General features: G+C 42.6%; 1 protein-coding gene across 1 annotated transcript in view; it reads left to right on the top strand.

Annotated features, from left to right (window-relative positions):
* The first annotated feature begins 4,915 nt into the window (after positions 1–4,915).
* The window catches only part of LOC140327488 (uncharacterized), a 44,686-nt gene continuing 24,537 nt past the window's right edge, over positions 4,916–25,064 (top strand). The window contains exons 1-9 of the mRNA XM_072406875.1: positions 4,916–4,920; positions 6,840–6,865; positions 7,915–7,928; positions 8,431–8,496; positions 10,054–10,125; positions 10,590–10,681; positions 18,520–18,662; positions 19,683–19,777; positions 22,808–22,927. Coding sequence (XP_072262976.1) covers positions 4,916–4,920; positions 6,840–6,865; positions 7,915–7,928; positions 8,431–8,496; positions 10,054–10,125; positions 10,590–10,681; positions 18,520–18,662; positions 19,683–19,777; positions 22,808–22,927 — 633 coding nt within the window. The remainder of the gene's footprint in view (positions 4,921–6,839; positions 6,866–7,914; positions 7,929–8,430; positions 8,497–10,053; positions 10,126–10,589; positions 10,682–18,519; positions 18,663–19,682; positions 19,778–22,807; positions 22,928–25,064) is intronic.

Here is a 25,064-nt window from a genome sequence, read left to right as displayed (position 1 = left end):
GACAACCCGAATTCGAACATCAACACTAGTCTGGACTCCCACCGACCAATACGCTTAATAACTTCCTCACTTAAACCCCACCTAGCCGCCTCCGTATCAGCCCCGATCCGAAAGGAATGCGAAGGCAATTCCTTATAATTTAAACCAGCAGCCCTTAGACACTTCTGAAACACCGCCATAAATTGAAACCTAGACAACGCCTTGCCATCCTCATGAATCATGAAAGGGCCCTCCCCTACCGGCCTGACCCTCAGAAACCGGGCAAGCAATACCACCATCCACTCTTGCCAATTCAACCCTAAAACCCTACCCAATTGGTCCATCTTAGACCGAGAAATCCACAAGCTAACACCATTCCTCCCACAGACCACCTCATGCCCTTGCAACCCTCCTGGGCGACGAGTTGCCGGGCTCACCAATTCCCCAATCTGCATTGCACCAAAGAAAGCTAAAACAAAGGCAACCCTGAACAGCAATACCTCAAAACTTGACGAACAAACCCCCTGCAACCGGCCCAGCACCGCCTGCAATACTTCAAAAGACACCGGCCTCCGCCGATCCCTCACCAGGGGGATATAGCTTTTTAAGACTTGGAGCACTACAAATTCTTTGGTAACATCCCTCCGACCCAACAATTTAAACAAAAATGTCAAAGCCACCAACTTGCGGTTCACCACCGAAACCGATACCCCTTCCGCAAAACAATGACATAAAAAATACAACAATAAATTCACACCAGAACATTCCACCCCAGGCCCTTCAAGCTGAGAACAAAAACGGAACCACTCCACCCACACCGCTGAGTAGGCCGCCCACGTAGCAGGACTCACGGACTGCCAGACCATACCCACTAGGAATCCCATACGATCCTCCACAAAGCTGGCGGGCAAGGATTCATTGCCGGGCCGCTCCTAGCGCCAACTGCCAGAACCGATCCCACTGAAAACGAGACAAGGCATCCACAATGTTATTCTTCACCCCGGGCACATAATCCGCCCCCACCGCAATATTCAATCTCAAATACCTCAGCACCAAATGCCTCAGTAGTCTAATCACCGGCCCAGACGAGGCCCGAGAAAGAGTTCACCACCTGAACCACACCCATATTATCGCAGCAGAAACAAATCCTCTTGTTTGCCAATTTGAGACCCCAATTTTCCAACGCCACCACAATGGGAAACAACTCCAGAGCCACCAAATTGGATGTTAAGCCTGACTGAACCCACTCCTCCGGCCACGCCACTGCACTTAACTCCCCTTGGAGATACGCACCATAACCACTACTTCCAGCTGTATCCGTGAACAGCTCCAGGTCTGCACTGACAACCGGCCCATCCATCCACACCGAGCACCCGTTGTACCCTTCCAAACATTCCCGCCATACCACCAAGTCCGCCCTTAGCTCTCTATTCAACCGAATAAAATGTGTTGGGAGCCAAATACCCGCAGTTGTGGCTACTAACTTCCTAGGGAAAATGCGCCCCACAGGCATGATTCTGCACGCAAGTGTAACTTACCGAAAAGGGATTTCAGATGTTTCAGCTGCAGCTTCTAGCACCTGCTGGCCTGCATTACCTCAGCAACCAACCCACGCAACTTATCCTCCGGTAAACGGCACTCCATGGCTTCCGTGTCAATGACAATGCCTAAGAAGGCCAGCTCCGTCAAGGGCCCTTCCGTCTTGTCCGCCGCCAATGGGACTCCAAATCTCTGCACAATATATTGCAGTGAACCTAACAAAACCCTGCAAACCGAAGAGTTGGCCAGTCCGATACAGAAGAAATCATCCAAATAATGAATAATGGACGGAACTTCGGTCACATCCCTAACCACCCACTCCAAAAATGAGCTGAACGCCTCAAACAGTGCGCACGACAAGGAACAGCCCATGGGCAGACACCTGTCCACGTAGAATGTCCCCTGCCATACGCACCCCAAGAAGCGCTGGCTCTCAGGGTGAAGGCCTCAATATCGACCCTCGCCAAAAGCGCCCCTTTGCCATACCGCCGCACCCACCGGAGTGCACAGTCAAACGAGGCATAAGACACCGAGCATAATTTGGGGTCAATGGCCGCATTCACCGAGCCCCCAAGGGGGTATGACAGATGATGTATAAGCCGAAACTTGTTCGGCTCTTTCTTGGGCACCACCCCCAATGGAGACACCACCAGGCCCTCCATTGGGGGCTCCGCAAAAGGCCCCCCCATCCTACCCAGCTCCACCTCCTTGGCTAATTTTTCTGAAATGACTGCTGAACGGTCCAGGGCTGATTTCAGATTCCGAGCCCAAGGCGGCGGGGCCCCCAATGAACAAGAAATCCGAAAACATTCCCTAAAACCAGACTCCAACAAGCGCGCTGCGGATCTATCCGGATACCTATTTAGAAAAGGGGCCATCCTTTCTACCATCACCGGCGTCATCCCTTTTTCCAGCGAAGTCCCCTGTCCGCCCTTTTCCGTGACGGAAACACCGCACCAGCCCATGGGCCCCGCCACAACTGGAACATTTGTGCCGGAAGCGACAGGCAGCGCCAAAGCGGCACGTGTTTTCATTAAATTGCCAACACACACCCTTTTTCCTGAGGGCCGGGGACCCCAAGGCGCCTTGACCCCCGGCCCCCCCAAGAAAGGGCGAACTTACCATCCTCACCGGCGACATCAATTTCATCTACAAACTGATGTCCCTGTGATCCCAACGGATAGAAGGCCGAATGGCCTTACGTTGCCGGAATTGTTCATCATAACGAAGCCAAGCCAAACCCCCATACACTCTATAAGCCTCACCAATGCCGTCCAAATAACAAAACAGCGCCGAACAGTGTTCTGGCGCCTTTTCACCAATGACACTAGCCAAAATAGCAAAAGCCTGCAGCCAATTGGCAAATGTCCTAGGGATCAAGCAAACCCACCTCTGCTCTTCCTCACCCTTTTTCCACTCAACCATGCCACGATCCAAATTGAACCGTTCCAAAAGCAGCAAGGAAATTATGTCCACAAAATCCCCCCGCCAAATCTTGTCCCTCACTTCCTGTTTTAAATTGGCCCCCAAAGGCCCTTCAAAACAAACAAAGACTTCCCCTTTCGCCGTATCACCCACACTCACCTGGTCACTAGCCGGACCCGTACCATCACTGGAGGTGTCCCGCTGCTCCATGTCCACGGCCTCCCCCACACAGCTGCTCCCTTCGTCTCTATCTGCAACCACTCCACCCTCACCCCCGGAGCCCGGCCAGGGCACACCTTTTTGGCCAACCGCCGCAGGGGTGCCCTCCTGCTGTTCCCCATCCACACCCCCCCAACAGCTATCCCTCCCCTTGACGGCCCACCCAGCCCCAGCAAGGCCGAGCGCAGCACACCCAATAAATCCTGTAAGCCATGCTGTTCCCCCCCAAACCCCCCTCCACCAGTACAACCCCACCCACCCCCAACCCCCCAATGCCCACCCCAGAAGAAAAACCCCTCAAGGACTTACCAGGACCACCAGAAACAGCCGATCCCGAAGCCGCACTACCGGACCTTCCCGAGCTGCAGGGGGCCGCAAACGCCCTGGATTCTTCGCCCACCTCCGACAACTCCCCTTCGGAGCGTTCGCCACATTCGCCAGCACTTCATCAGCGCCAATCCAGGCCTCAGGAGCCGGGGGGCCCCAAGCTGCAGCAGATCCAGGTGGCACCTGTAGTGCCGATCTCCGGCGTTCATCCACTGTGCAGGCCAACATTCCATGCCCACCGACAGAACCGTCTTCCAAGGGCCCCCCAGGGACAGACACCCCACACCCACCCCCTCTGCCCATCATAGGCAGGGTACCTGGACCAGCTTGTTCTCCCCTATATTCTATCTGCAGTCCTTCTCCCTCCCGACCACTAGGGGGCTGTCCAACTAAAACTCAGCCCTCAGCATCCATTCTAGGCTCAACTGCACAGCCTGACCCAAGATCCACCCACCTCCTATCTACACTCCTGGAGCCTGCAGGCCGCGCATCATCCATTTCAAGGCCTGCAGGCTGAACACGCGGATGCTCCCTGACCCCCCGCTCAGCCACACCCGCCGACCGCCTCCCTACTCCGGTCCCGGTGCCTGCGCATGCTGGCGCGGACACCCCGCTGCCACAAGCCACCGGCCTGTCCCCCAAAGATCCAGATCCTGCAGGCCCAGCCGCCATTAAGCCGGCGCCCACGGGCCCGGTCGCCATTATGCCAGTGCCCGCAGGCCCGGCTGCCAGTATGCCGGTGCCCACAGGCCCAGACACCCTTAAGCCGGCGCCCACAGGCCTGGCCGCCATTTTGACAGAGCCCGATAGCTCCGCCGCCATTTCCTGTGCGCCTTGCACACGTGGAACTGTAGGACAAAGGCTGGCAGGCTCCACCATCCGCCCTGAGGAGCCCAGCCGCCGCACAGCCACCACAGCAGGACACAACGAACCAGCTTCTTGGTCCCTGGAGCCCTGCGACTCCAGGGCCGCCCTCCGAACCTCAGGACCTCCACCAGTCAGCAGGGGCTGACCACCAGAACCCACAGCACGGCCACCAGTCCTTCTCCTGCCTCCAGCACGATCCGCAGCTCCTCCGGAAAGAGGGAGAAAATCTTGCAGGGCATCCGCAGCCCCACAATCTTCTCCCCTGCGACTCCGCCGTGGCTGAGGATTCCTCCCAGTTTCCCCACCAGCAGCAGCCTGCTTGAGGCTGAGCTTGGGGGGCCGGAGGGTCCCTAACAGGGCTCCTAAAATGGCGCTGAGTCCTAGGGGGCTCAGGACTCAGGCGCGCCTAATTCTCCGCGGCCGCCTGGCGTCCGGTCCACCAGACGTGGGGGCCGAAGCCACCCCCTGCAATAGAGAGCTCACCTGCTCTTGAAGCCAGCCTGGACCCCTGGTCTCAGCAGCGGCCCTCAACTGTGCCAGCAGTTCCTCTATCTCCGCCATGAGGTAAGCAGCTATTCCTCACCTAAAAAGCTTTTCCCTTCTTGCTTTTTATTTTCTATTGCCCCTCCTTTCATCCCTTCCCTGCACCTCTTAAAATATTTTTTATTAGATTCAATACAAAGTCCTGTATCCAATCCAATACAAAATTATACAAAATATATTCATGTGGTTTTGTCTATAGGTATGTGACGTTGGACTCTGAACGATCGTCGTCCAATCCGATCCGCCGGTCCGGTCGTTCATTTCCAACAACTATCCTCGTTCGTCGGCGTCATTGGCTACTTTTTTTACGAACGATTTTTGGCCAATCGGTCGTTTGTCATTCCTTCTTCGTTCATTTCCAACGATAACAATTGGAAGTGTGTACGCAGCTTAAGATTCCTTCTGAGTCAGCTAGATCTTTCCATTCAGAAAAACTCATGATTCCTGCTCATACAAGAGCTTTATCTCTGGATAATCTTCTATGACCATGGGGTGTGTTGGGCATTTGTAGCTTTAATATCAACAATAGGAAGAGCTTGTCTAGGTAAACTCTTAGTGCATCCCACTGAAACTTTGGATCATCATTGCAACAGTACTTGCATCAAGTCCATTCAATACATGTTTGATTAGATCATATGATTCGAATGCATAACCTTACTTTATATATTTATTTTGACATACTTGTACTGACAAAGTCATTTGCTGTGCAAAGATGCAAGAAATACCTGTTTTAGCAGTGGAGAGATCACCAAATTGGAGAGAGAATGCAGCCACATGGGTGCTGCCAAGAAAAGAGGGTAATTTCCAGTTAGGGAATGCTCCTTCTTTAGGAAACCTATTTGCTTGCAGTCTTTGCTGAAGCAGACTGGGGGTCTGTGCAAACCAAATAACCAGGAGGGTATGTGTGTGAAAAGTGCCCAGCAAGGTAATGTTACTGCTGATTCTTTAGATGTCAATTTTAGTGTACCGTGTGCAGAATTTTGGTATAAAGATGCATTTTCTGACTCCGTAAGTTAGTAAGAAGTCCTTACTGTATAAACTGCTATTATAAAATGAAAAAAAAGTTTGGGGATCTTGACCATTAAGGACTTGAACTGTAGTGGAAACATTTACCCTCTTGTAAAGGTTTGAGTCATGTAAGCTCTGGTATAAATGTGGCTACAGTGACCACTGCTGTAAGTGTGTGATTGACCAAGCAACAAGTGAAACATAATTGCATTTTTTCTTGGTAGGAGAAATGCTAATAAAAGACCATGTAGAGTTAGGAGTATGCATGGGTTGAATTAAGAGCCACAGGCTCAGTTATGGGTAATGCCAGCTCCAGCTCTGAATTGGTCCTATTAAGAAAAAATGTCTACATCTACAGTTTTTCCACATGCTTAGTCTATATAAATGTTCCAACGAAAATCTAGTTTTTGAGTTATGCATTTTTCTTTATGGTAGGCATATTGAAAAAAATATGTTACTGAATGTGAACTGCTGTGTAAAATCATGAGAAAATGAATGTACACCCTCCTACAATTGTCCCTTTTTTGACTTGGAACATATTGAAACACTATCTGGTCCTTAGCAGGAATTCAAAAAATTTAATCTAACTGCAGGCATAAGAGCATAAAACAACACATAACACATCCCACAGATTATTTAACAAACATGATGTCTCAAAAAGCACCCAATGGTTCAATAGCTTGTAGAACCACCTCCAGCAGCAAGAACTCTTGGCCTACTTTTCTTTACAACATTGCTTCAATTCATTGAGGTTTGTAGGCATTCACTTATGTATATCTACCTTATAGTGCTGCCACAGCTTTTTAATGAAGGTCAGAACATTGTCTAGCTATTGCAACACTTTAATTAATTATTTATTTTTTTAGCTATTCTGTTGTATATTTGCAAGTGTACTTTGCATTTGTGATCATTTTCCTGTTTTTCATTTTCAGCCACATTGTAGCTGTCAAAATTCAGTGTAATTTGTTGTTGTACATCTAAGACTGTAGTTACCTTCTTGTATGACTTGCTAAAGTGATTTTCTATCACTTAAAAACCTTAAAGTTGAAAGTTGGTACTTTTGGAACCAGTGAGTTCAAAGGGCACTTTCTGTACCATTGTGTCAAAAATAATTTTTGTAATGAAAGTCCAAACTGCTGCTGATCAACCTATAGTTAAGAGTGCATTCACTACAGTAACAGCAAATACTCACAGGATGGAAGGGCTAGTTAGAAATAATAAGAAAGTAGCATTCATTTAGTATAAAACCAAGGAGTGGGTCAAAAAGTCTGTATTGGACAAAAAAAAGGTTGTTGGTAAATGTACCAACATTAAAAGTAAACATGCACATGTATAATTAAAGATATTGGGGTTGCAAACTGAAAAGTGGGTTTATATCTGTGGTATACTCAAGGAAGCCTACAGTGCAGATAATGGCGGTTTAATACTGCCTAGTGATAAGCAAGCCTTTATAGCAATGTTCACACATTGTAGAGGTTGTAGGTAGGGTAGGGAGACTTGGATTTCTAAACATCAAAGGTAAGGGTCTGCAGTGTTCAATAACAGGACAGAATTAGTGTGTTGATAGCCTGCTATAGAAGATAAAAAGATCTCTGTGTTTCCCATCTGAAGGTGTAGTCTTGTCGGAAGCCAGAAAGACATCTGGTTGGCATTACTGTTATTGGATAGAGCAGCAAATCATTCCTGATGTCAGTTAATCTTTTTGTCATATGAGAAAGCAAGTATATCTTGGAATACCTGTCTGATATGATAGAGGGGGCTTCCAGTTGCAGTGAGGTTGCTAATTGCTCCTTAGTGAAAATAGAATCTCTGGGTGGTATAGTACCATGTACAAAAGATGGAGTCACTGAACTAGTACATGATATTTATTTGGGAAAGGAGGACCAACGTTTTTAAAGATTCTGAAAATCTGCAAAATAAAAGAAAAAAAACAGACCTTGCTTGAGGCATGGAGTTGGACTGGCAAAGAAAATGTATATATTTTTAACATCTTTTCTTTCTTTGCAGTTGAACTCTCGGGAGTCAGTCCAGGGTACAAAGCTGCAATGTGATTATCACTTTTAGACTCTATGCAATTATTTGAGGCATTGCAGTTTTTTACTACATGCTAAGCACCCAAAACAAATGCCACATTCTTTGAGAAATGATTTGCATTGTTTAATATAGGTTTGTCTCTTGAACTTCTGCATTTCCTAAAAGCATGTGGCTTTCTGTGAAATAGACAGTTTCTTAAAGGCTTTGGTAAGGGACATTTGTTTTATATACAGAACAAGTCTGTAGTCTTTGAATTTAATGATACAGCCTATTCTATTGACCTGACTGCTTATAGTAAAACATTGGAAACTTCTCATCCCTACGTGTTGTCAAACAAACTTGGGAAAATACAAGGAAAGTTTATTACTAAAGATATTAAAGTTTGTTCATATTTATAGCAAAAGTCTGTTCACATTTAAAGTCAGTGACTAATGTACAATGTGCATGACAATAACAACAATTTATCTTTGGTTATGTTTTAATCTACAGGGCTTTCCAAATAAAGTACAATGGAAAAACATAACAGAGTCTGATTCCATAAATCTTCCAGATGTGGTAAGGTTACAGATTTTTAATTTATTATTATAATGCAATAAATAATATTCATAACCTCAGAGACTTTGCCTGGAGAAACTTTGGGGACCACATTATTCCAAAGGTTAATGTAATGACAAAGAGATAGTGGTTGGGTAAGAGGCTCATCAAATATACAGACCGCAGACTGGTAAAGAGATGTGACAGAGGAAAATATGTTATTAGTAAGTAATCTTGCTATTGGAAAACATAAGCAATTTTTGGGTCAATAGAGCTTTTCCTCAGCAACAACCTTTTTTCTTGTAACTTCTTATAAGCAATGTTCACTATATCACATATAAAAACACAGAGACTGCCTAATATATTGGGGGAAAAGGGGGACATGGGACCATAGTTTCAAACACCATATACCCTGCCTTCTTCCACTGGGGAAATTTCTCTTCTGTTCCTTTCCTAGATACAGAAAAGGCAGTTTAGAAATTCCCCAAAGGTGGTTGTACCTAAAACAGGTTTACCTGGAAATTTTGTCTTTTACCTATTCTGGGTACAATTCAAAAACTTTGGATTTCCTCTCACATTTTTGTGCTGGTGGTCACCAGTACAAACAAAGGAGTCAGTCTCTCAGTCTCATAAAAACTTGTTGTAGGGTCCAACCCTCTACTACTTTATCACTCCTAGCTATAATAAAATAATGTCATTAGGTAATTTTAATACAATTAGTGCTTAGCAAAGTAATTTAGTTTATTTGTGCGAATCAAAATTTGACTTTGAATGGCTTGGTTTATATCTGTGGACTGTGGACAGTTCAGCTATAATGATTTGAAATCTTTGAATTGTGTATCAGATCAGAACTATGTGATTTCTAGCATAATTAGTAGAATGGAGTATTGCAAAATGCTTGTTATTTTATAGAAAATACTGTAATAATTACAAAGCTTAATTTCATCAACTCAAATTTGAATCAGTCAAGGCCTAGGTCAGGGTTTCTTTGTATTATTGAAGCATGTAAAGACATAAATTCTTATGTTGCCAACCTCATGTACCCTTCAACAAATCTACACCCAATATATATAAATTATGTACCCTCCAACATATCTACATCCAATATATATAAATTATTTTTTAGACATTCTATTGTATTTTTACATACTTAAACATATGTATTTGATAAACCTTTTACATTATACACAATGCCGGTATGTTATTGTGATCTTGTCCTTTCCTTCAAGAAAGCAAGAAAGCAATCATCCTTAGAATGTTTTGGACCCTACATATATTCACTGTATGTGCCTAATGTGCAATCATGTACTGAGGTATTTTTGACCATTTGACTCACACTTCGACTTGAACATATTTCCTTCTGAATTTCCATTAAATAAATAAAGTAAAACTCTTTTTAAAGCTCATTGAAACTTTACAGTATGTGTAATCAATTGCACTTATGGTAGGCATCATTGACGTTTACCCTGCAAATAAAAAATTTAAAATATTTAGCACAATGCTATTCTGGAAAAAAAAAATAATATGGTACAATGGACTAAAAATGTAATTTAACATAATATAAATCTTGTTTTGAAGGTAAAAGATTACATTAGGGACAAAGACAACAACTCTTTGCCACCAGTCTGCTACCCACTAGAATATGATAAGGTAAGTTTATTACACATCATGATATATTGTTTTTGATACATGATAAATGTTTTTATATGGCACTTCTTCTATATACTCTGTGCTGTGAAATGTCACGGTATGAAAATGTATTACAGATGTATTTACCAAAACAAATCTAAACAAGAATATAATCTCTGGAGCTCAGGATTAGAAGAAGTATAGTGTATTTTATAGCACTTATAGCACCCACCTACATAATTAAAGAGAGTAACTTTGCCAGTGCAGTGCAAAGTGTGCGCAGACACTGTCACTTTCCATGGGTAAGAAGACTGTGTTTCTTTACGAAATAGTGTAAGACATTAAAAACAGGGTATATTATTTGAACTGTTTTTCTATACAATTTCTCTTACATCTTTATACATATCATTATCAAGTATGCACCCCCCTTACCCCAGACCCCATTTCAAAAAAATCATTACAATATCATTTTTAATTTTTTGCAGGACACGGAAACAGCACTGACGTCATTCAATGACATTGACAGATATTTTTCTGAAAGCAGTAGACTGGACTTGGAACCTTATGTTCTTTCACAGTAAGTTTAAAATTAGGTAATAGGAGGGAGTTACAAGCTTTTTTTGAACCTAGCCAAAACTTACAATTAGTACAATCCTACTAGTCATGCCCCTGCAACATATTTTCATCCTACAGTAGTACAAACAGGCACAGCTGCACACACGGACTTGTTGGACTCATGTTAGAAATGGGGTTACCTTGTAATCCAGGAAATGCCTAGCTTAAGGCCAACATTCCCTTGTAAACCCCACTGACCTGGTTTGGTTTAGCCCAAAAAGGGAAGGAAGGGTTGTCGAACAAGGGGGTGAGAGGAGGGGGAATAGAGGAGAGAGATAGACGGTCCCTAAAAAAATGCAAAATCCTCAGAGTGGCAAAGGTGAGCAGAGAGGATTGCGGGGTATCTATAGGAACTGGTGTCCAAGCCACTGCCCTTGGGTCTAGGGGGAAAGATCTTGTTCCAACAGAGTGGATAATTTACGTTCTTGTTTAAAATGTCATTCTACCAGCCTGGTTAGTAAGGCAACGGCATCATACATGCCCCCAACTCATTTGCATCTACACAAAGATATATGTTTAATTCTGGGACCGTGGCCCCTCCATACAAATCTGATAGCCCAAGAGCACAGCGTTTGAAAAATCATTTTAGGGGGAGAAATAGGGATTTTTTGTCCATTTTGAGAACATGTATCCTACCAAACCAGGATAGTGGGAACTTTTGCCATGTATCTAAATCTTGAAATATGGTCTTGAGCAATGGAGCTGAAAGAGGTGAGTGAAATCTGATGAAATTGAAACCTCTAAGTACTTGATGTGGGTATTGCACTATTTAAAGGGGAAGTTATGGAATAATTGCAAGACTAGATTAGACGATAAAGAAATGTTCATGGCCCCTGTTTTGGAGAGGTTCACTTTAAAATTACTGTGAAAACTGAATTTTTCCATCTTCTTGAGACTAGAGGAAAGTGGGGTGTGTGGTTGCGTGATATAGAGGGGAACATGGTCTGCATAGAGGGCCAACTTATGATGGTGCGAGGGAGTAAATATGCCTTGAATTGAGTGATTAGATCAGATTGATATATGTTCCATTACCAGGGCGAAGAAAAAGGGGGCTAATGGACACCACTGTCTGGTACCATTGGAGATGGTAATTTCCCCAGATTGGATCCCATTGACCAAAATGACTGGTGAAGAATATAGAGCCATGATTTTTGCACAGAGTTCAGGGTCCATACCAATCTGTTGCAGAGTCAAAAATTTGCCAATTAACCCTGTCGAAGGCCTTTTCGGCTTCTATGGAAATTAGGCAAGCTGAGATGAATGTTCAGAGTAGTGTTATCCCTCGCCTCCCAGCCCAGAATAAAACACACTTGGTCTCTATGCATCAAGGAGGGGAGCAGAGGGACTAACTGAGTAGCTTTAGTCTTTGCGTATAATTTTATGTCAATGTTAAGTAGGGGGATGGGGCTTTAATTCCCGAAATTTGCCACAGCCTTCCCTGGTATAGGCAAGACTGCTATGTTAGCTAAGAGGAGGTCAGGGGGAATGGGTGATCTTGGTCCACTGCATTTAATGATTTTGTCAAAGTAGGCATTAGTTGGGAAGCAAAAGCCTTAAAAAAAAGGGCAGTGAAGCCATATGGACCGGGACATTTACCGGGTTGTAGTGATTGTTGAAAATCAAGTAGAGCTTGTGCAATAAGAAAGTAATATGACTGTAGGTGTTGTGGGCAAAGGGCTAAAAGCTATAACCCCTTTCAACATGGTGGGAAATGCGCCATGTGTCCACAACAACTAATTTATGCTATAAGTGTTTAATCTTTGACAAGGCCAAGGCAGGGACTGCTGATCTCCCCATTGAAGTATCACTCTGTGGAACTAAGGGTACATTAAAGTCTCCTCCCATTATCAATTGATGATAACCAAATTGTTCCAGTTTGGAAATCATCTGAGGTAAAAAGTAGAATTGATCCTGGTTGTAAGCATATACATTAACAAAGTTTTAGACCTGGTCATTGGATTTGATGGATAAAAAGATATGGCGGGCCTGTGTATCAATAAAGGAGTTGAGAACTTCAGGAGGAAAAGATTTGTAGACACACTTTAATTTGAGGGAAAGGTTGGTACTATTAAACCCTTTAGTGTTGTAGGGGTTTTTGAACATATGTATTGAGTCACTTCTAAAGTGGGTCTCCTGCAAAAATAATGTTTTAGCCTTGGCCTTTCTTCAGCACATTAAAGCCCCTGAGATTACGAGAGGCCAAGGATAAGGCTGCCATCATTAGGTGTAAGGGGAGCGAACTGCAGTTGGGGCAAAGCTCTTGTTCCCATAAATGAGAGTATGATTAAGAATAACTGGGAAGGGGGTGCAGGGGCTTTAGCGGGGATTAATAAAAGGTGTGTAAACTAAAGTGTAACACGCAAAAATTTGTCAAGATCCTGAGTGGGGGTAACATGGGTGGCATGGAGGAGGCTCCTGCTCATGTCCGGCATTAACAACCAGCTTATATAACAAAAATATAACAATAATAGTGCAGCTTATCATTACAGCACATATAAGAGTGCATCGAAACAGTCATAATAGGCATAAAGATTGAGCAATCAAAAAAAAGAAATGCAGTATACATAACAACAACAATTATAGTAACAACTTTCTGGCTCCTCTGAGCTGGAGCTGAAAGGCCTGGAAGAAGGTGCCGATCTCGCGGCATCGGGACCCACCGGAGGAAACACTGGATTCACGGTGACTGTGCTTGCCCATTAGCAAAGAGAGGAGAAGGGAGAAAGCTGCAGGAAAGCTTCAAATTCCAGCAGTGGACAGGAGAGCTCACGACTCACGTCCTACTCTGCCATGCGCCAGGCCACAGCCCTCTTTACTGACTTTTTAAATTGGTATTTGAGGACTTTGTTGGGAAACTTGTAAAAAAAAAAAAAAAAACTGTAAGTGCTGTAGGACATCTTATATTTAAAAAAATTTTTTTAAAAAATAACAATCTGAATGTGCTTGTTTACCTCTGCGAGAGTGCGTATTTAATAGGCCTAAATATTTTCACGTGTTTTTGCCTGTGAAAATACTGACTTAAAAAGGACCCCTAATGACATCTCTGCTGATCTGTGGGGAATAAGACAACATGGTAAATGCATGCTGTGGCACCTTATGGTGCTTTCTGTTTGTTCTGCCTCTCCAGTCTAAGCACTTACAGTGTGATCTTTGAAAACTTACAGTTGTGATGAGATGGCTATAACTGCAGTCTTAGGTGAATTGGCTGACAGTGACTCAATCCAAAGGACACCTTGTAGATCTTGAAGAAGTTTATTCCAAACTGTGCAGATCATACACCGATGAACAGATGGATAGGTCAAAAAAATCATGCTGTGAGCAGCTAACAGGAGCATGCAACTGAGATGAGTGTAGATGACAGAATGAAGAAGAGGGGAGGAGACAAGAGACTAAGCAGAAGCTAGGGGAAGAGAGAAGGGACACACATAATGAAAAGCAAACCATGCATGTGTAACATGACACTGTTCAACCCTACTTTTTATGTTTGAAAAGAATAACCAGAAAGGTATTTATGACAGAATATTAGGTCTCGGTTTATAGGTAACAAATTTCCCAGACACGTAAGGGGATATAAGTACTATAGGGGCACTTGCTTGATCATTTGAGCTATCCCAGCTAACTGTGGAAAGGACCAAAACTTCATTGTCATTGCAAGATGTAGCAATCATTAATGACTTGTTTGCTGGAAAACTTGGCTACATCTATGCCTAAATTATGCAAATACCTCTACCTTAAAATGAACCTGTCGTAACCTTAGGCAATTTAAAATGAGAATAATAATATCTATATAAAATAATAGTTCTCCTCAATACAAGCCAAATAGAAACAGGATCTGTAGATGTTGAGATATAATCCTGATATTTAGACATATTTATCCTCTTGTCTTGACATGTTATTTTCACTGTAAGGTATCTTTTGTTCATGCATTTTTTGTACTCCCTAAGGCAAGTTTACAGTGTCAAATAATGAAGCTTTATAGTTATTTGCATTCTTTTTAACTGTTTGGAATTTATTGTGCACATTCAGGAACTGAGAAACAATGAGTTACTAAAGGATGATAACTTATGTTTAGCGAATAAAGTTGTGGGAGAGAAAAAATGGTTGGGGGGGCACAAGGGGGGGGGGAGGAGACATCACAGGCCTTTCAGGAACTCCACCCAAGGTATCGCTGAGGCACAGAGTCTAAGTGACACCAGGTCTTCACTGGGGCACCCCACATGGAGTTAAAGGCCAATAGCCTGGAGGGCACTGGGCATTTGGTTGCTGAATGCCACCAGGTCCCTACCCTCAGGGTCACCCTACCTGAACAGGAAGGCTGGTGGGGCCTAGATGTGGAGACAGGCAGCAGGCGAATGCAGTCATGGGCCAAGCGAGGGTTAGGGCAGGCAGTCCTCAAGCTTTCCCCAGTATTCAAGATTTTTGTGATCTGTGAAAATAAGCAAAGGATGTGCGACTTCCTCCAAAAGATAGCACCATTCCTCAAGGGTGGACATATTAGCCAGGAATTACTGGTCACCCATGTTAGTCCTTTCAGTGGGGTTTATCTTTCGGGAGAAGAAAGAAACGGGATGCAAAAGTGCCTTGAGAAACGTTGTGATAACATGGCCCCGATTGCGGATTCTGATGCGTCCAGGGCAGGGATTGATCCAGATGTCTCTTAATGGGAGCAGAGGTGAATAACAACTTTAGTTAGTCAAAGGCCAACTGAGCTTTATTAGAGGTGATACAATGGCGGAGAACCCCTTAATAAACTTCTGACAAATGTTGGCAAACCCTAAAAGTCGTTTTACCCCTTTCCAATTGGTCAGTACTGGCCACTCCAATACTGCTGATACCTTCTCAGGATCTTTGGTGATTCCCTGCGTGGAATGATAAGGCCCCGAAACTGGATGGTGTCTTTTTTTTAAAAATGCACATTTTTGAGACTTGACATGTAGCCCATGAACCCACTGGTGAATTAGGACCTTTTTGTCATGGTTTCTATCCTCCTCCAAGGACGAAGAAAAGATCAGAATGTCACCGAAGTGTACTACTAGTAATACGTCTAGAAAATCACAGGTGTCATTTACGCAGTGCTGGAAGGTATCAGGGGCATTGCAGAGCCCAAAAGGCATGATGGCTTATTGAAAGTGACTGAAGTGGGTTCTGAATGCTGCCTTTCTTTCATCTTCTTCCCAAATCCTTACTAGATTATAGGTTCCTCCCAAGCCCAGCTTGGTGAAAACTTTGGCTGATCTCAACTTCTGTAAAAGTTATGGAATAAGTGGCAAAGGATAGTGATTCTTGATTGTAACCTTGTTAAGGCCCCTGAAATCTATACAAGAATGGGCAGTACCATCCTTCTTTTCCACAAAAAATATGCCGGCCCCTGTAGGTGATGTAGAAGACTGGATAAATCTCTTCCTCACGGTTTTCATCAATGTGCTCCCTGAGGGTAACAAGTTCAGGGTCTGAGAGGATAAATACAGTCAAACTGAATCTCGGCTCCTGACAGAAGTTCGATTTGGCAATCATAAATACGATGAGGGGGAAAAGCGTCAAACCCCTTTTGTCAAAAAACATCCAAAAATCATGGTAAACGGAAACAAAAAGCAGAAATTAAAGTCACTTAGCCAATGCACCAGTTAATACAGGGATTACAGACCTGCAACCATGGGTATCACATCAAAATTTAAAAGCTCCTGATACCCAAGTTGTATGGTTGGGAAATAGAGAATTGTCTCCAATGTAACTGGTCCAGTGTTAATGGTAAAGCAATCTGCGAATTGCAGGAACAAGGAGAAAGAAATGTGAGCTGAGGATGGAGGATGGCTGGGGTGAAGGAGACAACGCACCTTTTTCCCCAGACCTTACAAGGTAATTACGCAACAGATGACTAGTGGTGCCACAATACAGGCAGAGATTGGCCTAAAACCACCTCTCAAGGGCCTAGCTAGGTCTAACTGCCTAGGTTTTGGGTAGTCCGTACAGGCAGGACCCTTTGGGAACCAACAGGTATTGTGACAAGGCCACTAGGCCTGAGTGATGATACTACTTTAATCAGGCGTACAAAAGATATAAAATGTATACACCCCCCTGTTAAAATGACAGAATTTTGTGATGAAAAAAAATTATACGACAATAAATCTTTTCAAAACCTTTCCCACCTTTAATGTAACCTATAACTTTTTAAATTAAACCACCCATTGTGTAGCTGTACTTGACTGTAGCCGTGCACCTATTTACACCAACTCCTTTCATGCCTCTTAACTCCCTATTATCAGATAGAGGTCCTACATTTGTTCATCAGCTACTTCCTGTGACTAAAAGTCCTGCCCCCCTTTCATGGTTTCTACTTTGTTTTAGGGAAATTGATTCTGCCATCAAGGTCACACCATTTCACCAATTATGCTAGAAAATAGCTGTAATGTGGTGTGCATTACTTTTGGGCCCTAAAACAGACCACAATTTTGCTTTTATGAACTTTCTTGAATCAATTATCACCTTGTTCAGTTTAAATTCTTTTTACAATTGTGGGCACAATCAATTAAAGCGTACCTAAACTCAACATGTTTAAGTAAGTACAAATGTTTTTTTTTTTTTTTAATGCATCGTGGGAGGCTCTGGTGCAAAAGGGGCATTTTATCCACCAAGGAGAAAGAGATACCAATCTTACACATGTGCAGTGCAGGATCAGGTGACAGAGTGAGAACACCAATGACAAGGCAGAAGATAGGGGGACCCAGGGCTTCCTCTGCATCAGTACAAAGAGGAATCCCAGGACAATGCAGGACTGAATTGCAAGAAAGACCAGTGGCATCGAGTTTAGTACAGTTAGCTGGCCTAGAGAAATCAGATTATATCCACAATCACCCTCTGTAGATTGATTAACATGATCTAATTGAAAAGACAGAAATAAACAAATCAGAATAGCTTCTGTTTTTTCTGTACACCTTTAGTAGTCCTCTTGTGCACTATTATAATAGTGGTCTAGCAATAATACACTGTTAATAATCCACTGAGAGATGTTTTATTGAGCACCTTGCAGTTTAGTATAAGAATTGTCACACTGTGGTGAAGATAGCTGCGCAACTTATGTGCTGCACCAAGGAAGGACAGCGTTCTGCAGCACTGCAGCCCACACATTGGAATCTCTCTAAAAATGAGAGGTTATGGAAAACCCAGCTTATAGTCTGTATTTTGCTCTGTCTGATTTCCACCTTTTTGTACCGCCCAAAGAAGCTTTAAGGGGAAAATTTTCATGTGATAAATATGTGAAAGCAGTGGTGCATCAGTGGCTTTTGTATGAAGCAAAAAGATTCTTTACCGATGGCTTTAAAACGTTGGTACGATGCTGGGAAAAATGCATTGCAAAGGAAAGTAAGTATATAACAAAAGTAATGAAATTCTTCCTAGAGTTAAGTAAATGTGTGAATAAACATGCATCACACTTTTGATCAGCTTAGGCTGTTCACTGAGTAAAATGATTTATAACTTCGCAAGGAATAATTAAATTAGCTTAGTGAATAAGGTTAAACTCCGTTGACTTTAGCCAAAGCAAATATGTTTTTTGTTGTGGTTTTTTACAATTCTTTGATTACAATTCAAGTGATTGGGTATTACTAGCAGAGTGAATTTTGACCATTTACTTTACTTAGTAAATAACTGAAACTTGTTTGATAATCAATCCCACTGTGTTTTTCTGTTGATGTTTGGGGCTATTTTAATGTTAATGTTAATTGTCAACATTTAGCTATTATTTATGCTGGTGATGGGTATATATAGTTGAATATTTTATCATCCTATTTTTTTAAATAATAGGAAGGAAGTTGCAGGATCTCATCAATCAACAACCAAGTGTATCCTTCACTTGAGATATGGAACCCGTTATCAAATGAGGGTGGAATACTTTAATTCTAAAGAACTTCAAGAGCAACTCTTTGAACTGTACACAATGGAAGAAGGTAATTTAATATTATTGTTATGAATAATGGAAGGTAATTACCAATCTGTAAAATAGAAATATTATAGTGGCCTTCTTAGTTACATTATCTGTCTGCATGAATAAATTCCTGACATGTCACAATATATGGATACTGTATGTATTTTTTAATACTGTGCAAAAGCTCTTTTTGGTCTATATTTTTAACGCAGTGACATTCTGTAACATTCCCTGCTGGAGAATTTTTTTCCAAACCAGCACTTTATGTTACACAGGTAAACTGGCTCACACATTCACAGCCCTGCTGTTTACCAGAAGGTGTTCTATATAGGCTTGTGGGCCGCGGGAAACGTGGGACCTGGAATTGGGAATCTCCCCCTCACTTGCAGATTCCCAGTAAAACCAGCCCCAGGACAGAAATTTAAAACAACCAGCAGGGAAAGCTAGAGTTTCTCTTCAAACAAATCTATACTGCATACGCCTCAGTAAAAAAAACTGGAAAGTCCTATATAATGTCCATCCAAAATTTTTCCTGGTAACACTGTTGCTCCCTGTGTTACACTAGATTATGCTTGAATTTCACACCGGCTGCTTATGTGACAAGGGTAGGCCACTCAATCAATCATTGATAGGGGACCACAGCATTTTGACTGGTGCAGGAAGCAAAAAGTGGCGTTATGCAATACTGCTCAGAAAAACAAGTCAAGATCAAAATGAACTGGTGTGGGGTCTAAGAATTTGTTTGTGATGCCCCTTCATCTGTGCCCCAAAGTGTTTTTTTGCTTTTACAATAACATTACATTTTTGTAACTCTAAGACCAAATAAAAAGGTCACATTCCTTGCATCACTGTTGACTTCATTGGCTGTCCTGCAAATGATTCTCTGTTATACACCACTACATGAGAGATTATATGACTTTGCAGAGATAAATACAACTGTCACTAGTGGGATTCCATGTTACACACTGTTTCCGTAATTTTCAGTGGTCTTGAATTTATTTGCACCTATATACTATGTGTATTGCAATATATGCTTCAACAGACTCTAAACATGTAAACTGTGACGTAAAAGAAAAAGCAGAGGTGTGCCTAAGGGAAAGATATGAAATCCTTACTGGCCATGAATTTACTCAGGAGGTAAGCTTTTTTCTTTTTTGACCTTCCATAAAACACATACTGTAGAGATATAAAGCTCCTTAAGGCTGGAGAAGATACACTTTCATCAGTGAACCTGGGCGAACCAGCACACCTCTAAAGGATTTCTTAAAAGTTATTTGCTGTTTGTTAGTGTTTTTAAATCCTGGACCAGATCCATTTCAGGTTTGCTGGATTGCCCAGGATTACCCAATGAAAGTGTATCTTCTCCAGCCTCGGAGAACTTTCATAAATCAGGTCCTTTAGACCGATCTATGTAATGTTCTTGATGTTCTATTTTTTGGAGTTTGAGTAAAATAGTCAATAATTCTAAAAGTACCATATAGTTTTTCCACTGCTTTGGTAAAACCCCAGATTTCAGTTTAATCAGTAGTGTATGTTAGGGCTTTAACCTCCCTAGCGGTAACCCCGAGTGTGACCCGGGTTGAAAAAAGTCCCTGAAAACGGTAACCTCACACTCGGGGTAGGAAAACCTATGTGAAGTAATAGTAAATACAGCCTTACCTGATCCGCCGGTGTCCCCACATTGTCCATCGCTGCAATCCCTGTCTTCTTCTTTCTTCCTCAGGCCTCTTCTGCACACAATGAGTCACCAGGGAGTTCCCAGTGACGTTGGTGCGTGTGTACATTGCCGGTGGGTTGGGGCGGGAAATTCAAAATCCATTTGTATTGCATTCAATACAAAATAACTGTATTGAATGCAATACATCGGATTTATATGTGTAAAAGCAGCACATTGTATTTCATGAACATTTAGTTTACAGTATATATATTAGTATGAGTATAATATTTATTTTTTTACATTTAAAAACATTTTTAAAAAATATATATATATTTTGAAATGTATTTGATTTATTATTTTTACATGATTTTGTGTTTCAAACTTTTTTATACTCATTATTATATTATACTGTAAAATACATTTTCATGAAAAACAATGTACGCTTTTAGACATATAAAACCGGAAAATGAACTGTTAGGGAAAAAAAAAAGTTTATAACTGTCTGTAATCCTCCTGGGAAGATTTACCACATGGTGTGAGGGGAAACCCAACAATAAATTATGAAGTATTCTAACAAGGAAAATACTTATTGCAAGCATATGAATGTTTGTATATCATACAGTGGTTACATTCTTCTAACTAGATTACTTATTTTGTGTATTATCATACAAATATAACTATACCCAAGTAAACCTGCCCCTGCAGTTAGCTTCTGGAACTATTATTTAGAGTGACTGATTTCAGCTATCACACAGATTGAAATCTCACCGGTTCTTTACAGCACATTTAACTAACTATATATATACACATATATACATATATATCCTAATATACTGCAATCTGAATATAAACTGAAGTACCCATTTTAATCTGAACTTTATGGAAACTACTTTGACTGGAGTATAAGCCTAGGGTACAAAATATGGCTGTTTCTAAGCCATACCACGATATGGTATTTTTTAAAAGGAAAAAAAACTTACATAAGCTTAATCTATATCTTCCTTTTCTCCCTTCCTTCTCCCTTCAGGATAAGTATTTTGCACTTTTGAGTTGACAATGAGGGATCATTTGTTCTTAAATGATCTTTTGTTCATTATTTGTTGGCCAACATTAGATAGCAATGTGTCTTTGTGTAAACCAACCTTTGGTTTTGGTGTTTGGTCCCCATCCTTATGGATGTCATAGGCCACTAAATTTACTGACTCCATACCGCACATGCGCTGGGAGCCACGTGTCACTCAAAGGGGAAGAAACTTCCCTCAAAGTGAAGTCATGATGTCAGAACCCTGAGCCTGTAATAGTAGAGTGGATTGGTCCCTGAGCCTGCAATGCATATGGGAGTCATGGTCAGTGGCTCTGGCCAGTGCGCTCCAGTGCGGGGTCCTTCTTCAGACCCCACTGGGTGGTGCACTGGCCAGAGCCGTGGACCACCAAGGTTTTCTTCACAGGTTGGGGACCGCTGATGTAAATTTTGTAACAATTGTCATGTCTCAAGTCTCTGATAGCAAGAGTTTGTTACACATTTTACAGAACTTTTCACAGAACTTAGCCCCATCAAATAATGGCAAATAATGGTCTATACTTAAACATACATGGTATTAAAGCAATGCAACTTTGTCAAGAACCTTCCTAGTTTTTGTTTGCAATGGAAAGAAACAGCAACAGTGGGCCTGATTTATTAAAGCTCTCCAAGGCTGGAGAGAATACACTTTCACCAGTGAAGCTGGGTGATCCAGCAAACCTGGAATGGATTTCTTCAGTGTCATTTGCTATTTGCTAGCAAATGCTTTGAATACCACCCAGCTTCACTGGTGAAAGTGTATTCTCTCCAGCCTTGGAGAGCTTTAATAAATCAGGGCCAGTGTCTTTATTCACTCTATTTAGTCACTCTAAAGCTTGGAATATTGCATATAGATTTTTCTTACTCCCATGGACACAGGAGAACAGGATGTTCAGATAGAATAGTTTTTCCAATTTCAGCAAAAGCATTCCTCCACATTCTGCTATGCTTGTCCCCCACTCATTTGTCCTTTATACAGGGCCTGATTTATTAAAGCTATCCAAGGCTATAGAGGATACACTTTGTTCAGCAAAGCTAGGTGATTCGAGAAACTTGGAATAGGTCAGGTTTTCTGAATCACCCATCTTCACTGATGAAAATGTATTCTTTACAGCCTTGGAAAGCTTTAATAAATCAGGCCCACTGTCTTGGGTACATATAGTGGGTCAGAGAACCCTATGATTTCCTTCAAATCTAAGGACAAACTTGGGAAAAGTGTGTTAACCTGTTAACTAGATACTCATATTCCTAAACCACTTTCTCTGGTGAGACACAGCTGAGGTGTCAAGGTGTCAGCCACCAGAAGCCACATAGGTTTCTGGTTTTTTTTAACTGTTTAACTATATTTGTTTTTTTAGCAGTAACTAGTTAAAGTTAAATAGGGGTATTTTATATCTGCCTACTATTTTGATTTTGTATACAAATAAATACCTGCTTGAAACATTTGTAGGACTCTGTCAACAGTTTTAAGGATATAAAGCTGTCTAAAGATGTTTTAAAATTCGCTGGAAAGACAGAATTATATATTGGCCGAGGTGAAGATTGTACTATAGATCGTCTTGCATTGCAGGTGAGATTATTACTATTCTTCCCTACTAAAACTGAATGTTCTCTGGCTTTAATATTTTTAATTGCAACCCATGGCAAGCAGCCGTTTATTTAAACATCCTTTAAATAAATTACCTATTTAAGTAATAACCTATTAACCCAACAACCTAAATCCTCACTTTTATTAATACATAGCCATAACAACAATATCCTTAATGTTATCAAACTCCATACTCCCGGGTATACACTCAAACAACCAGGCTGCAGGTCTCAGAAGGCAAAATCTGCACCCAACAGGACTTTAACTCTTCCAACATCTCCACCTTGGCCTCTAGCCACCCAGCACCGCTTCAGGAGCCCTAATCATCTGTTCAACATAAAATGCCAAGTTCCACTACTTTACCAATGTATTGGATCCTTTCTTTCCAAGACCCCAACTGCCACAGCGCTCAGGTGTCAATAATCACACCTAAGCACTACCTCCACATTCGCTGAGCTTGTTGAATTCCATCCTGCCAGTACCGCCGTATTCACCATACTCTTAGCTGTGTTGAACTGTTCCATTAAGCAGGCGCTTTCCACAAATTGGTTCTGGCCACTGCAACCAGCAGGACCACAACACCAGGTCACTCCTGCTGCCACGTCAAACCAGCTTAACCACACAAATTATGCCCCACTTGGAACATTACCCAAATCATAGCCCACCTATGGCTCACTCACCACAAACATGCCAACACATGATGTAGTACTACGATTCCCCCATTCCTGGCCAATGAAATGGCCCCACCACTGTATTCACCTCACTCTGGGCAGTGTTGAACTATGCCCCCAAGCGGGGCACCCGTCCACTTGGTCCTGGCCAACATATCCAACCAGACTGCAACACACCTGGGCACTCACTCCACCGTAATCCAAGTACTTCAAAATCAATTTACTGCCAGCTCCGCTCCAGGCGAGCATGCTCTCTATGGGTCAGCTTGACCGCTGTCCACCTTTCACCACACCCAACGAGATAGTGTCCAACTCCCAAACTGATGCAAGCCGAACCAACCCCAGCTGAATGCCCTAACTTGAAATTTAAAAAAAATTATTCCTTCCAAGTCCAAAGGCAAATTCTGTGACCCATGCCCAGTAACCAGCAGCTGCCCCTGCTAACTGACTGACCGTACCCCACCATTTCCAAAATCACCTGCCACTGAAATCCAAAACTCATGAACAACATCCACACCCGGTCTACCACCTGGAACCCGTCTCCAAACGTCACCTCACTCACATCACACTCTGGAATACGCTTGCCACCGCATGCCCCCCTCAGAGCAAAAGTGAAGATATTATGTTACCAACATCTCAACACAAATAGACATAACAGCTGGAGCGGGTATATCTGTATATCTTCTCACTATGCTGAAACCAGCCACAGTATTGACCCCAGGGGGTAATAAAGCATACCACCCCATTGAACAGCCACAAAGGAGCAACAAAGAATACCATCCCAAAATACTGACATCAGGTAGTAATACTGTATACCATCCAACAATACTGACACCAGGGAGTAATGAAGTATAGCATACCCCCAGCACTGACACCGGACAGAAATCGAGAATGCCATCCTACTATACTGGCCCAGGGAGCAATATAGTATACCATCCCACAGCACTAACGCCCAGGAGAACAAGAGTAGAGCACCCCAGTATTCCCTCGGAAGCAATAGCGTATACCATCCCCGGCAATGCCATTGGGGAGATATAGTGCAAACCAATCCCTACCATACTGACAGCAGGGAGTAATAGAGTACAACCTCCCACCATACTGACACCCGAGAGAATTAGACCATACCACCCCCCTGTACGGACACCATCAAAAAATATAGTATACCATCCACCCCCCAATGATAGGGAGGACCCAACTCAGCCAACCCATAGTACTGACACCAGGAAGTAATAGAATATACCCTCCAACACCACTGAGACCGGAAAGTAATAGAGCATACCATCTAACACCACTGACATAGGGACTAATGGACTATACCATCCCACTGTACCAATACTAGGGAGCACCTGAGCATAGCTGTCCACAAAGAGGGCCTCTCACTTCCATCCAGCCCCTTTTAACTCATCCTATTCATAATCCCCTCCTATCCCACCCTCCACACTAGCGCA

This window comes from Pyxicephalus adspersus, chromosome 3 (genome assembly GCF_032062135.1).
Source record: "Pyxicephalus adspersus chromosome 3, UCB_Pads_2.0, whole genome shotgun sequence".
NCBI classification, from domain to species: Eukaryota; Metazoa; Chordata; class Amphibia; order Anura; family Pyxicephalidae; genus Pyxicephalus; species Pyxicephalus adspersus.
The sequence above is the reverse complement of the archived record's forward strand: the minus strand, read 5'-3'. Positions and strand labels throughout refer to the sequence as shown.